The 12,070-nt window shown below is 41.3% G+C and overlaps 1 protein-coding gene across 1 annotated transcript; it reads left to right on the forward strand.

The window, feature by feature from the left end:
• The first annotated feature begins 79 nt into the window (after positions 1-79).
• khnyn (KH and NYN domain containing) lies at positions 80-11,830 on the forward strand. Its single transcript, XM_024288010.2, has 9 exons — positions 80-645; positions 2,378-2,635; positions 4,158-4,292; positions 5,978-7,479; positions 8,557-8,687; positions 8,906-9,002; positions 10,715-10,822; positions 10,891-10,992; positions 11,066-11,830. Exons 2-9 carry the CDS (start codon positions 2,414-2,416, stop codon positions 11,400-11,402), a joined length of 2,634 nt encoding a protein of 877 aa, XP_024143778.1. The 5' UTR covers positions 80-645; positions 2,378-2,413; the 3' UTR covers positions 11,403-11,830.
• The last annotated feature ends 240 nt before the right edge of the window (positions 11,831-12,070 follow it).

The following is a 12,070-nucleotide window of genomic DNA, read 5'->3' on the forward strand; positions in this document are numbered from 1 at the left end:
ATGGAGCCAGACGACCTCAGTGATTGGTCCGAGTTGATCTCCCTCACCATTTCTATGGTAACCATTCTCTCCAATCATGAGTGAGCTTCTTGGAAGGCCACACCCCTACAATTACATCATCATCAAACAAAACTATTAGATCAACATAATGACTAATAACAGAAACAACAACATGATCCAATACAACATTAGACCAACCTTAAAAAAGCAATAACAAGAAAGAAAAAAGTAACATCAATAACAATGTTATTATCAAGGAGACGATAATAAAAAACCGCGGAAAATCCCAGTGACGTCACTGAAAACCCCCGATTTGAGGCGTTTCCTGCCTAATGTGTTTCCGGATTTTTTGACCGCTTATATTATGAGTGAGTTGAGCACTGTGACGTAATGGACAATGATAAACATTAAACATGTTTAAGGTCCCCGTGGATACTGTCTTAACCTGAACTACCGCGGTTCGTGCACACGCCCTCTCAGGCGCGGCCGCGCGCGCCCCCTTCGGTTTCGTTTCTGTCCCCGTGTTGTGTCTGCTCAGCTCTAAACACGGCCGCGCGCGCTCAAACTTTGGACCCCCGCGACTTTTCCGGAAGTAGCGCGAAGGAGGGCTGAGGTGATGAAGACCCCCCGCTAAAGAAGAACCAGGTGGGTTAAAGTTCTGCTTGCTGGGTTCGGTGTGAGGTTCGGGTGTCTCTTCCTTGTTGTGGAGGCACGCGCGCAGCCGCAAGGCGAGCTGGGAGGTTTATTTTCAGAAAATACGCGTAAAGTTTGTGAATTAGGGGAGTTGTTTACTTGTTTACGAGCTAAACGAAATCGTTTTAAGTCACATTTTTATCTCTTTTAAATTAAAATAAATAAAAAAGTATCCTGCCCAGTAGCAGCTGAGCATCCAGACCAGAGCTGAGCTGTTTTGCTGAAGGTATATGTTGTGAGATTTCAGTTCATGGAGCTGCTCTCTTTCACTTTTTCTTTTTTCGAGTATTTACAGACGCTAGTTTTTGTTTACAAACATTTTAACGAAGCAGACACGGAGACGACTGAGTTTTGTTCACTGGAACAGCATCATCCATGCGCACGCGCAGTTGTGTGGATGAAGCCCCAGTTTGTTTTCCCACTGGAAACAGACTGACCAGCTTACAAACCAGTGAAACCAGTCCAGAAACATCCGGTCCGCCATTGCAAAAGTGATTTGCTTTGGGTTTTTCTCTGCGCTCAGACCCATAAGTGACAATTTCCCCATGATCACACAAACAAACAGGAAGCAGGAGCTGTTTTTAATTGATTTTCTTGTGTAGAAAAACCCAGACTTGGACTTCAACAGGTCTAATCCTGGTTTGGGACATGGCAGTCTGAATCCGCCTTTGTTACCACACGTGTTTGTGTCTTGTTATTCAGTCTGTAAGACCTAGAAGTTTTGGAACCAGTTGGACCAGAACTGTTTAAGAAGCTCCTCACAACGTAATGTGCTTTGGGCGCAAAAGCAAACTTATTTTTATTTGAAACCTTTAAAGCCTTTAAGATCTAAACCATTTCCCATCAGATCTTGGTTAAAGACCCACTCGTATGGCAATGACGGATTTTAGTGAAAGGATCTTAAAATTTGCTTCTTTGAATATTTCTTTATTCAAATAGTTTCAAATCAAAAACACAAGTAAAAATGCAATTGGAAAAAGCTTTTAAATGTGTAACTACAGCAAACTCCCTGGTCCGCTTTATTCTCATATATCCACTTGTAGACGACTAGACCATTAACTGTATACGAGAACTGGACCGAGCAAGTGTGACCTCACTCATATAGGGCTGGGTTGATAAAATCGATTCATCAATCTGAATAGATCTAAGCTTAATAGATCGATCTAACGCATAATGTTAAAGTCCGTTAGCTTGATGCTAATAGGATTACTCACAGGACGGCTAATGCTAACGCTCTGTCGACCTAAACATACATTGCTGACTAAATGAACATCTTTATAAACTCTCAGGCATGAGTTTTTCAAACTCTTTTAATGAAATATTTTTAAAGTAACCATTTGTGGTAGTTTTTTTTTCATTCTTCTTGATAAAAGTGTACTGCTAAGCTTCAGGAGAAGCAGAAATATGTTTCAATGAACATTTTGTTAGATCTTCTCCTTTTTAGGAATCATGTAACACTGTATAATATTAACAATCTCATTATTTCACTGATACATTTTGCAGTATGTGAACTCTAGCAGATTAACAAAAAATTGAATTGAATCTAATTAAGTCGATTGAAGGAATCAGAAAAAAAATGGAATCAAATCAATCCATGCTCTGGTGACTTGAATCAAAAGGACCACAAAGTCTTTCCATGTCTTTCGTACTGTCATCACTAATATAGATATATTCTTTCCTCCAGTATGTTAAAGGCCTCACGCCGGTTTGATCAGTCGGGATGAACAGTGAAGGACACAGAGGTGGAGGGAGCGGCGCCGACGTGGAGGATGAGTTTGCTTGTGCCGGGATGCTGCGCGGGTCCCTGACCTCGCTGCACGGGACCGTGGAGCGGATCTTCAGGGTGACCTTCAGCATCGGCGTGGACGGGCCGCCTCACGGCAGCAGCGGGCAGATATGGCTGAAGCTGCGGGGGCCGAGCGCCAGCGTGGAAGCTGCCAAAGTAAGAAGCTCTGCAGCTCTAGACCTGAAATGTTTGGTTTCAGGGTCCAGATGATTAATTCAAAGAGAGGATCCTCTGGAGTGTAGACAGAGTTACCTCTGACAATAGTCAATGAGGTAACCGAGTGCAGGTCTTTAAGTTTAAATGTATTGTATTTGTATTTTATGGAGAGTAAAATACTGAAAGTTATTTCAGGTTTAAGTTGATTTATTCTGGAATAATATTCCTGCCTTTTTATTATTCATGATTATGTTAAAAAGTTACGGTTTTAAAGTTTTAAAAATGTAATTTTAGAGTGTTCAATAAATGTTTATCCTGTTCGTCCCGCGACCTAAAGCGTGTTTTGGATTTTGGCCCCTTGAGCGATTGAGTTTGACACCCCTGTTGTAGATGAACAACAGATCTCAAACATTCACTTTTTGTGGTATCACAGTTTTTTTTAGGGTGCCTCCTGTTTTGTTTTCTTTAATAGTGCCTTGGCTTCTGCGTCCTGATTGGCTGCTGATCTTGTCTGTTATGCCATGTCCCCTGTACTGTACGCTGTTTGTGTAACTTGACAGAGTTACTTAAATCTTTGACTTCGTTAGAGTTTAAACCAAGAGAGAATAGTGTGTCAAAGTTCATGCCTGTCTGAGAAAAGTGTGTAGTAAGGGGTTTTACCGCCTTGAACACTTATAATCCTACTTCGCGGATTTCCCCTATTGTAGGTTATTTATAGAGTTTATCCCCGTAATAACGAGAAAGTACAAGTAGATCTCGATTGCAGGAAAAAACAAGGCTATCTAAGGAAGGGGAGCCCAATACTGTGATCCCATTTGACCATACACTAGTGAAGGAAATGTGGGTAGATTATTGAAGGGAATATTAAATAAAGAGAAAAGGGTTAGGGCACATGTGTCAAAGTCAAGGCCCGAGGGCCGGATGCGGCCCTCCAGGTAATTTTATTTTTATATTATTAATGGCCCGATGTTATCTTGTGCTTATTTTTAACTTGTATAATTTTGACAAAATATATATTTATATTTAAATATTTATTTAATTTATTTAGTTCCTACCTTTTTATTATTCATAATTATGTTAAAAAGTTATGGTTTTAAAGTTATAAAAAATTGGCATTCTGTTATCTTTTTGGACTATTTTGGCATTTACTAAGATTTTTTAGGCTGTTTTGGAGTTTAGCTAATATTTTAGCTACATGCTAGCTGTTATGGAAAATTTGGTTTATTTTTTTCTGTTTTAGTCTAATTTGAAGTCAAGCTATTTTTTCAGCTGTTTTCACTAACTTAAGTTTTTTTTGTTTGTGTTTTTAGGCTAATTTGGCATTTAGCTAATGTTTTAGCTGGCTATCAGCTCACCGTTTTCACCTATCAACTTCAGCGTTTTTCAGCTATCAGCACTAGCATCTTCAGCGGCCAAATTCAGCTAACAGCATTCACACTACCACACTTTTATCTACCACAGACTGAAGAGGGAAGATATGATTAGTGATAGTTTCAAAGTTTTAAATGTTTCTGTCTTCCAGCTGTTTGTGAAGGGGCTGGTGAACCAGGAGGAGCAGAAGGAGGTGTCGTACCCGGAGGTCCTTCACTGCATTTTCTGTGGAGCCAAAGGGCTGTTCATGGACAGCCTGATCAGAAATACCTCTGCTCTCATAGTGGTAAGACCATCAGGGAATGTTTTCCTTTTATGTGCAACATTTGATCAGCATGATGTGTATTTATGATGGTAATCACCCTTTAACACCTGAGCTCCAGCGTTTATGTTCTTTGATTTACTGTAATTTTCTAACAACAGTTGAAAAGTTACAGTATGTTAAAGATTTAGTGTTTAAGCGTCACCGACGACTTGAGTCTTTTATCTTTCCAGTCCAGACATGACCAGAAAAAGGGCTGGTTTGTTTTTGGCGTCTCTCCCTATCAATTAATAACCTCCTCCCTTCAAAGCAACCAAAATAAGGACCAACATCGTGCAGAACCGACACCTCTTAAAAAAGTGAAGAGTAGCTGTAGGAAGTCACTCTTGGTGAAACTCCACACATTTGTTTTTTTACAGGGTTTCCATCAGGAAGTTGGTTAAATTTTTTCTATGACAGATTACAAGAGCCAACATAGAAGATGAAAAAATAAATAAATAAATACACAAGAATAAAGATGTAAAATTATGAAAAAAAGTTGAAATTTTTAAGAATAAAATAGTAAATGTATTATTTAAAAAGTTGTAATTTAACAAAAAAAATACATAAGAAAATTAATAATTTCCAAAAATGAAGTTAAAGTTTCATTAAAGAAAAAGCCGTACATTTCCTAAAAAAATTAAAGCAGATTCACCTCCTAATTTCTCTGTATGTCTGCAACATAAATTAAACAGTTGATTGTATTTTTTGACACATTCAAAGAAGCTAAAAGTAACATCTTATTTTTTTCTTTTTGAAATTACGACTTTATGAAGCATAAATTCTCGTAATTTGTAGTTTTTTTTTCTTATCATTTTACGTCTTTATTTTCACAGATTGTTACATATCTTTCCCTAATAGAGCCACCTTTATTCTCATAATTTTACAATTTTATTTTTGTAAGCATTTTACTTTTACTTAATAATTTTTTTGTGAAAGGTTGGATTTATTTATTTTATTCCTAGAAAATTTTAACTTCTTTCTCATCATTTTTTATATTTTTTCTTATAATTTTACAATTTTATTCTTGTAAAATTTCCCCTTTTTTCATAATTTTACGTCTTTATTCTCAGAAATTGTTACATATTTTTCAATAATAGAAACAACTTTTGTCTCATAATTTTACAATTTTATTTTTGTAAACATTTGACTTCTTTTCATAATTTTGCAAATTTATTATTGTGAAAGTTTGGATTTTTACTAATAATGTATCACTTTATTTTTGGAAAATGTTAACTTCTATTTCATCATTTTTTTTCTTGTAAAATTTATCATTTTTTCATAATTTTACAACTTAATTCTCAGAAATTGTTTAAAAATGTCCACATTTGTGTCACTTAAAATTAAAAAAAAGTACAACTTTATTCTGATAAAAATGTTCTTTTTTAATTTTTTTTACTTTACTGTCATATAACTGTCATATACATTTCTTTACTTATAACATATTTGCTAAAATCATTTTAACTTCTATTTGAAGGCTAAATAGAAGAGAAGAAGATATTTATTTTATCTGTAGAAGGCAGTTTTAAAGGATCCAGATTTAGAAAGACCATTGACCACTTTAGGTTCAGTTAGTTGTGATGCATTTCCATGAGAAAAGCCCGTCAGAACCGGGGTTGTTTCAGAACTCTTCCCGACCGTTGCAGACTCCTCTCTCTTTGTGGCTGCAGGTCGGTTCCACCGGATTTCTGCTCATATCGGGTCTGGCAGAGCCCGTGGTTCGAGCCTACTCGCTGGTGACGGAACTGATCTCCAGGTTTGAGGGCAGCCAGACCCAACGCCCAGACACGGGGGAGAGAGGCGGATGGGAGTCCCTGGATTCGCGGCGGGCCTTCAAGACTCTGGTGGAGAAGTGGGAGGACAGACACATCCTGGACCTGCTGGTGCTGCCTGGGCCCGTGAAAGAGGTCCTTCTGGATTTGGTGAAGGAGTCCGGCCTCGGCTCCACAGAGGAGAGTCCTGAAGCAGGTGGTCATACGAAGACCCGCTGGGATCCCTCTGGCTCTGCCGACCAAGCAGGAGAGGGGGAGGCTGCTGCGGCGGTGTGGGGGGACTCTGGAGGTCTCGAGGGCTCAAGAGGGAGGGCGGAGGGGGCCGAGAGGACACCCCCGCAGGAGGTGGGGGAGGAGGAGTCTCAGGGAGGTGTGAAGGTGCCAGGGAGGCGATTAGAGGATCAGGAGGTGCAGTCTTCACCAACAAGCAAGGAGTTCTGGCTCCTTCTAAAGTTTTTCACCGCCATGGGGTACACAGAAGACGTGGTCCAACGAGTCCTCGCCAGAACTGGACTCAAGGAGGCGTCGCAGATCCTGGACCTGGTTCAGCAGGAGCAGGACTGTAGTGACCGGCAGCGGAAAAACCGTGATTTCACCACCCCAGAAGACTCGGCTCTGAACCCGGAGCAGAACCGCCCCTGTGAGACGGAGCACCGAGAGGAGGAGGAGGAGGCGGGGACAGGTGATAGTAGACAGGAGAGGAGCCGCATGGAGGGGGAGGAGGCAGCAGTGGAGGAGGACTTTGTCCTGGGGGTGGTGAAGAAGGCTGCTGCAAGCTGCGGGTACGCCGAGCAGAACGTAGCTAAAGCCTACAGCTCGCTGTCTGAAGGCTCCGCCCACCAGCTCCTGCTGAAGCTGCAGAGGGGGCAGGGCGCCAACGCCAGGGAGGGGCCCAGGGAGACCGAGGAGGACACCCTCCCGGAGAAAGATGGAGCAGCTCAGGCTGAAGAAGGAGAAACGTCTGGGGACAAAATGGAGTCTGGCATTTTTGGTAGTAGCCCCCCCCAAACGTTCACTGACCTGAACCCAAAGCTAATCCCGCCTGAAGTCAAAGGCCCCCCCATGTCCACATATCCCGCCTCCCTTGATCCCCAACTTCCCAACTTTCAGCCGTACGTAGACCTCAGCCAGCCCCCCAACTGGTCCACACAAGCCCCCCAACCCCAGAGCAGCGCCCCCAAGTATTCTCACTCAGGAAATCCACACCCCATCCCTTCCTCCACCAGCTCCGTCAGGACGAAGGAGCGCCCGGGCTCCATGCCCCCTCCCTCTCTGGTGGTGACTGGGGAACAGCGCTTCCTGGAGGGGCTGCAGACCCCCTTTAAACTGAAGCTGACCGACGAGCCTGGGAACCCCTCCCTGAGGACCATCATCATCGACGGGAGTAACGTGGCCATGAGGTGCGGGGGTGGACACACAAACACACCCTCACTGTTTCCAGAAAAAGCAACATTTTTAACCCACTTCAGCATCGGGGTTAAACTAAATCCGGTCACAGGTCGAACAGGAGAAATATTTATTGAACCCAATAAAACTGCTTTTTCAAAACTTTAAAACTTTTTAACATAACTATGAATTAAAACAAGGAGGAATATTATTCCAGAATAAATCAACTCAAACTTTAAATAACTTTCAATATTTTACCCTCCATAAAAATATATTTTTTTCAAAATTATACAAGTTAGAAAATAGCACAATAATGACCATTGATGGCAATAAACTAAAATGACCTGGAGGGCCGGATATAATTACTGGAAGGGCCAGATCCGGCCCCTGGGCCTTGACTTTGACACGTGCTCTATACAGACATTTCTGAGACCTTTATCTCAGTAGCATGATCCAAACTTTCCTTAAAAACCTACAGTAAAACACCTTGGTCCATTTTCCTGCCCTGTAGTACATCATCACTCCACTAGGGGCAGTATAAGCTCTTTTCCTGCTTATTTCAAAATGGCTGCCCCCGAAACACTTTTGGCAGGAAAAAGTTTAGCTAATTTTCAAAACTTTATAGCAAGAATAACTCGTTGATTGTTTTTCGGTTTTGTAAAGGACTACTTGGTGTATTGAAAGAGTACAAAATGAGCTGAAAATTGATTTATAATACATGAGACAGTGGGAAAATAGGATGCATTTTTGCATCTTAAACTAACTAAAAATGTTCCAAATTTTGCAACAAATCATTAATTAATCATTAAAAAAAAGCTAGATATTTTTGTGGATTTCTTTAAAGGGTTTAAAAAACGTCTAATTTAAAAATAATAAATAAATACATTTCTGTCCATTGTTTGATGTTTTGGGATTTACATGATTAAGACATCAAACAGATTTTTTTTTTGTGGAATCACTGAAGGCCTAGATGAAAAAAAAGAGGACGTAACAGGAGCGTTTCTTTTAGTTTTGTCTAATGAATGTGAGCTTGGATTTAGCAGAGACTCTGCGTTAGACTGATCTCACTGTACTGGTTCTGTCTCCTGCAGTCACGGTCTCGGTCACTTCTTCTCCTGTCGGGGGATCGCTCTGGCCGTACAACACTTCTGGGACCGAGGTCATCGGAACATCAGCGTTCTGATCCCTCAGTTTAGGCAGAAGAACGACTCCAGGACCAAAGGTAGTCCCTATCCTCCTGCTCATGATACTCCTGGTTTTTGTTAGGGGTGTGTATTGGTAAGACATATCGCGATACACATCACGATACGATGCATATCACAAGACAAACCAGAGACAGTATTTCACTTTATCTCACGTTATTGCTGACAACACAACAACAATAGTACCTTCTTTCAGAATATTCTTTTTGAAAACTCACACGTTGTTCTCGTCTCTCAGAGCGGCATTTCCTGATGGAGCTGCAGACGGTCGGCTTGCTCCACTACACGCCGTCCAGGGAGGTCCAAGGAAAGAGGATCACCGCGTATGATGACAGGTACGTGTACGACTGCTGCTTAAAGTCCCAATCATCTGTGGTCTTTTAATTAGGATTATGCCTCTTTTAGCCAAGTTTTAACCGTCCTGCTGTGCAGCTGTGAGATCAGAGTTATAAAACTCTGTTTAAAATAGACTTAAGCTTATTTGAATATTCTTAGATTTACATTTTATTAAATTAAAGAGATAATATGGCATTTTTTTGAAGACAAAAGCGATCTTTTATTTTGATAAATAAGATGGAAGATTAACGTCGACCCAATGTGGGGGGCGGAGCCTAATGGAGCTGTCTTCTATTAGAAAATAACGAGGAAACTGATCTTTTTTTAAAATTTTAGAATGGGGACTGGCATGAATTTTCTACACAATGACCACCCGGATTGTCTAAAAAAATTGCAGAAACTCTGTGGTTAGCCACGAATGTCCCGGCCTCCACCTATATGGGAGGAGAGCAGTTCAGAGTAGAAAGACAAGTCAGTCATCCTATGGATGTAGAGACCTCCCCCCATGGCAGAAAGAATCCTTGTATCTTCCCCAACGCGGTTGACGTCACAGTAATACTCAATAATATACGTTAACGTTGTACGTCACTCCAGTCAGGTCCCTTTCAAGCGCTGATTTCTGAGTTTCTCTCCCCTCTTTTGGCGACAGGAAGTTCCCAGGTTGCCATATTTGTAGTCCAATGTCCCACTAATAATGTAGTTTAAAGTCCACCACTATTCATTCCAACAGACTCATCAGAAATAAAAAACACACAAGACCATTTTAACTAGGGTTAACACATAGAAAGTCATAATTTTTCGTCAGTAAAAAGATATTCATGTTGAAATATATCTGGCAATGATAAATTTTGGATAGAAATTCTCATTTTTTGGACTGTCTGATAGCTGAAGCCACACAGGCAGACTGAAGGACAGCTACTGTCTGTATAACAGTATAAGAAGGGTCACGTGATGTTCCTCTATTAACTGAAACGGTTTATATTTGTGGCCTAAAAAATCCAATCCAATCTGGCTACAGAGGAAAAAATATGGTGCTCGAAAAATAATAGCTGGAAGCCCCTCCCCCTTCCAGAGACGGGCAGAAAAGATCATTTGCGCTTGAAATGATTGAAGTGAAATGATTGATTTGAAGTTCATTAAACGGCTAGACAGCTACAGTTTATTCACATTTAAAAGCTTAAAAGCAGATAGTTTTTAAAATATGATTTTCAAAAGGGTTTCCTAAAATTTAGGAAATATCCGCTCACGCATCCGGCTAAAGTTGCAAAATTTCCACTTCCGGCTAGAGATTGAATCTGGCGCAATCTTGGATGTGACCAGAGGGCCCTCCAATAATCTGCGAATTTTAACTGAAAATTTTTTAGTATTTAAATCAAAATCATGTTGATTAGTTTACTGACCACATTTATTCTTGTTATTTTTATGAAACGACACCTAAAACTTTCACTCTATGTTGTAAAAACAGTTCGTTAAACATTTTTTTGAGGTTTCCACAGCAAAATGAATCCCATTTTTCCAGATGGAATTTTCTGTTTTTGCATGATTTTATGTTTAGTTTGGATAAAAAACTGATTAAAATGATACCATATAAGCAAACAAGTAGTCTTTTAAATTGAAAAAACAGGTGAATAAAAAAAAAAGAGTTTTATTCAACTCAGAAGAAGTTTGAGGAATCACTGCAGAAAATACTGATGCTGATGATGTTTCTCAGGCTGATTCTGCAGCTGGCGCAGAAGACAGATGGGGTGATTGTAACCAACGACAACCTGAGAGACCTGCTGGACGAGTCGGTGGTGTGGAGGGACATCATCAGGAAGAGGTCAGCTGATCTGCTCACATGACACCTTCAGGCTCCGCCTTTGTCCGTCTGACCTCCTTCTCCTGCAGGCTCCTGCAGTACACCTTCGTGGGCGACCTCTTCATGGTCCCCGATGACCCTCTGGGGAGGAGCGGCCCCCACCTGGACCAGTTCCTTCGCCTGCAGCAGAGGTGAGGTTCCTCACTTTTAATCGACTTTTGTCCCTCTAGCGTTCAAACGTGAATCTGTCGTTTTCCGTTTCAGGGCTCCGGTTCCAGGAAGCCACTCCTTTGCCGGTTTGTCGTCGGCTCTCCCGTCCAAACACCCCCGCTCCCAGACCGAAGTTCTGAACTTCCGTGACCGGACAGCAGGAGGCGCTCTGGGCGCTTCCGAAGACGTTCTGAGAAGACACAGGTCGCAGGCCGTGCCTGGGCGCGCCCAGCGGGAGAACAGGACTGCCGAACAAACGACTGAGCTGAGGATGAAGCTGAGCCAGGTCTTCCCCGGTCAGGACAGCACGGTGACTCTGCAGCTGCAGCTGCACCCCGCAGAGACGGACATCAACCTGCTGTCCAGCTTCATCCTGGAGCAGATGCAGTAAAACCTCCTCCTGGTTCCATCAGTCTCCCCTGATTTGGGATTCTGTTTTATTCCAAAGAAACAGCTTTTTTAAAGATGAAAGTGTGTGAGGAAATCATTCTGGATGGAAGGAAGTGATTTCCATTTAGCACATGTGAAAGTCACCATGATTTTTCCAGATTATATTTATAAGGAAGTTTGATAACTAGAAATGTGTGATTTAAATGAATCACTTTACAAACTCTTTACATCATCTGCTTTTACTATTAAATTATTATTATTAAAAGGTTTTCAAAGAAGACATTGGGAATCTTCTGTGAATTCTGCTCCCCCTTTATGAGGCAAACCCCCCACTTTTGGACAGCAGTCCACACTTTAAAGGGTAACCAAACAGGGAGGTTGGAGGCTGACTCCACCCACAGCCGAAATGTGAAAATCCAGTCAGAGGGGTGGGACTGGGGAAAAGGACTATCATTACTGGAGCTGCAGATCAAGACATGAGACTAAAAGGGTTTGACCAATTATGAAATTCAAATGCAATACCTCGATTCAGTCTGTAGGAGGCAGCACACAGGCGGCTTTTGACAATATTTACAATAATTAAACCAGATTATATCAATTTGTCAAAAATTGATAGCACATTTAAAGCCCCATCAATGGACAAAAAAAGTTGGTTTAGGGTTTGGTTAC

The sequence above is a fragment of the Oryzias melastigma genome, linkage group LG18, assembly GCF_002922805.2.
Source record: "Oryzias melastigma strain HK-1 linkage group LG18, ASM292280v2, whole genome shotgun sequence".
In the NCBI taxonomy this organism is placed as follows: domain Eukaryota; kingdom Metazoa; phylum Chordata; class Actinopteri; order Beloniformes; family Adrianichthyidae; genus Oryzias; species Oryzias melastigma.

Excerpts from the sequence above, each read along its gene's own strand:
- khnyn (XM_024288010.2), top strand. The coding sequence starts at position 2,414 with ATGAACAGTGAAGGACACAGAGGTGGAGGGAGCGGCGCCGACGTGGAG. Across the intron at positions 2,636-4,157 it reads CCAGCGTGGAAGCTGCCAAA|CTGTTTGTGAAGGGGCTGGT; the intron begins GTAAGAAGCTCT and ends TCTGTCTTCCAG. Across the intron at positions 10,993-11,065 it reads TTCCTTCGCCTGCAGCAGAG|GGCTCCGGTTCCAGGAAGCC; the intron begins GTGAGGTTCCTC and ends TTTCCGTTTCAG.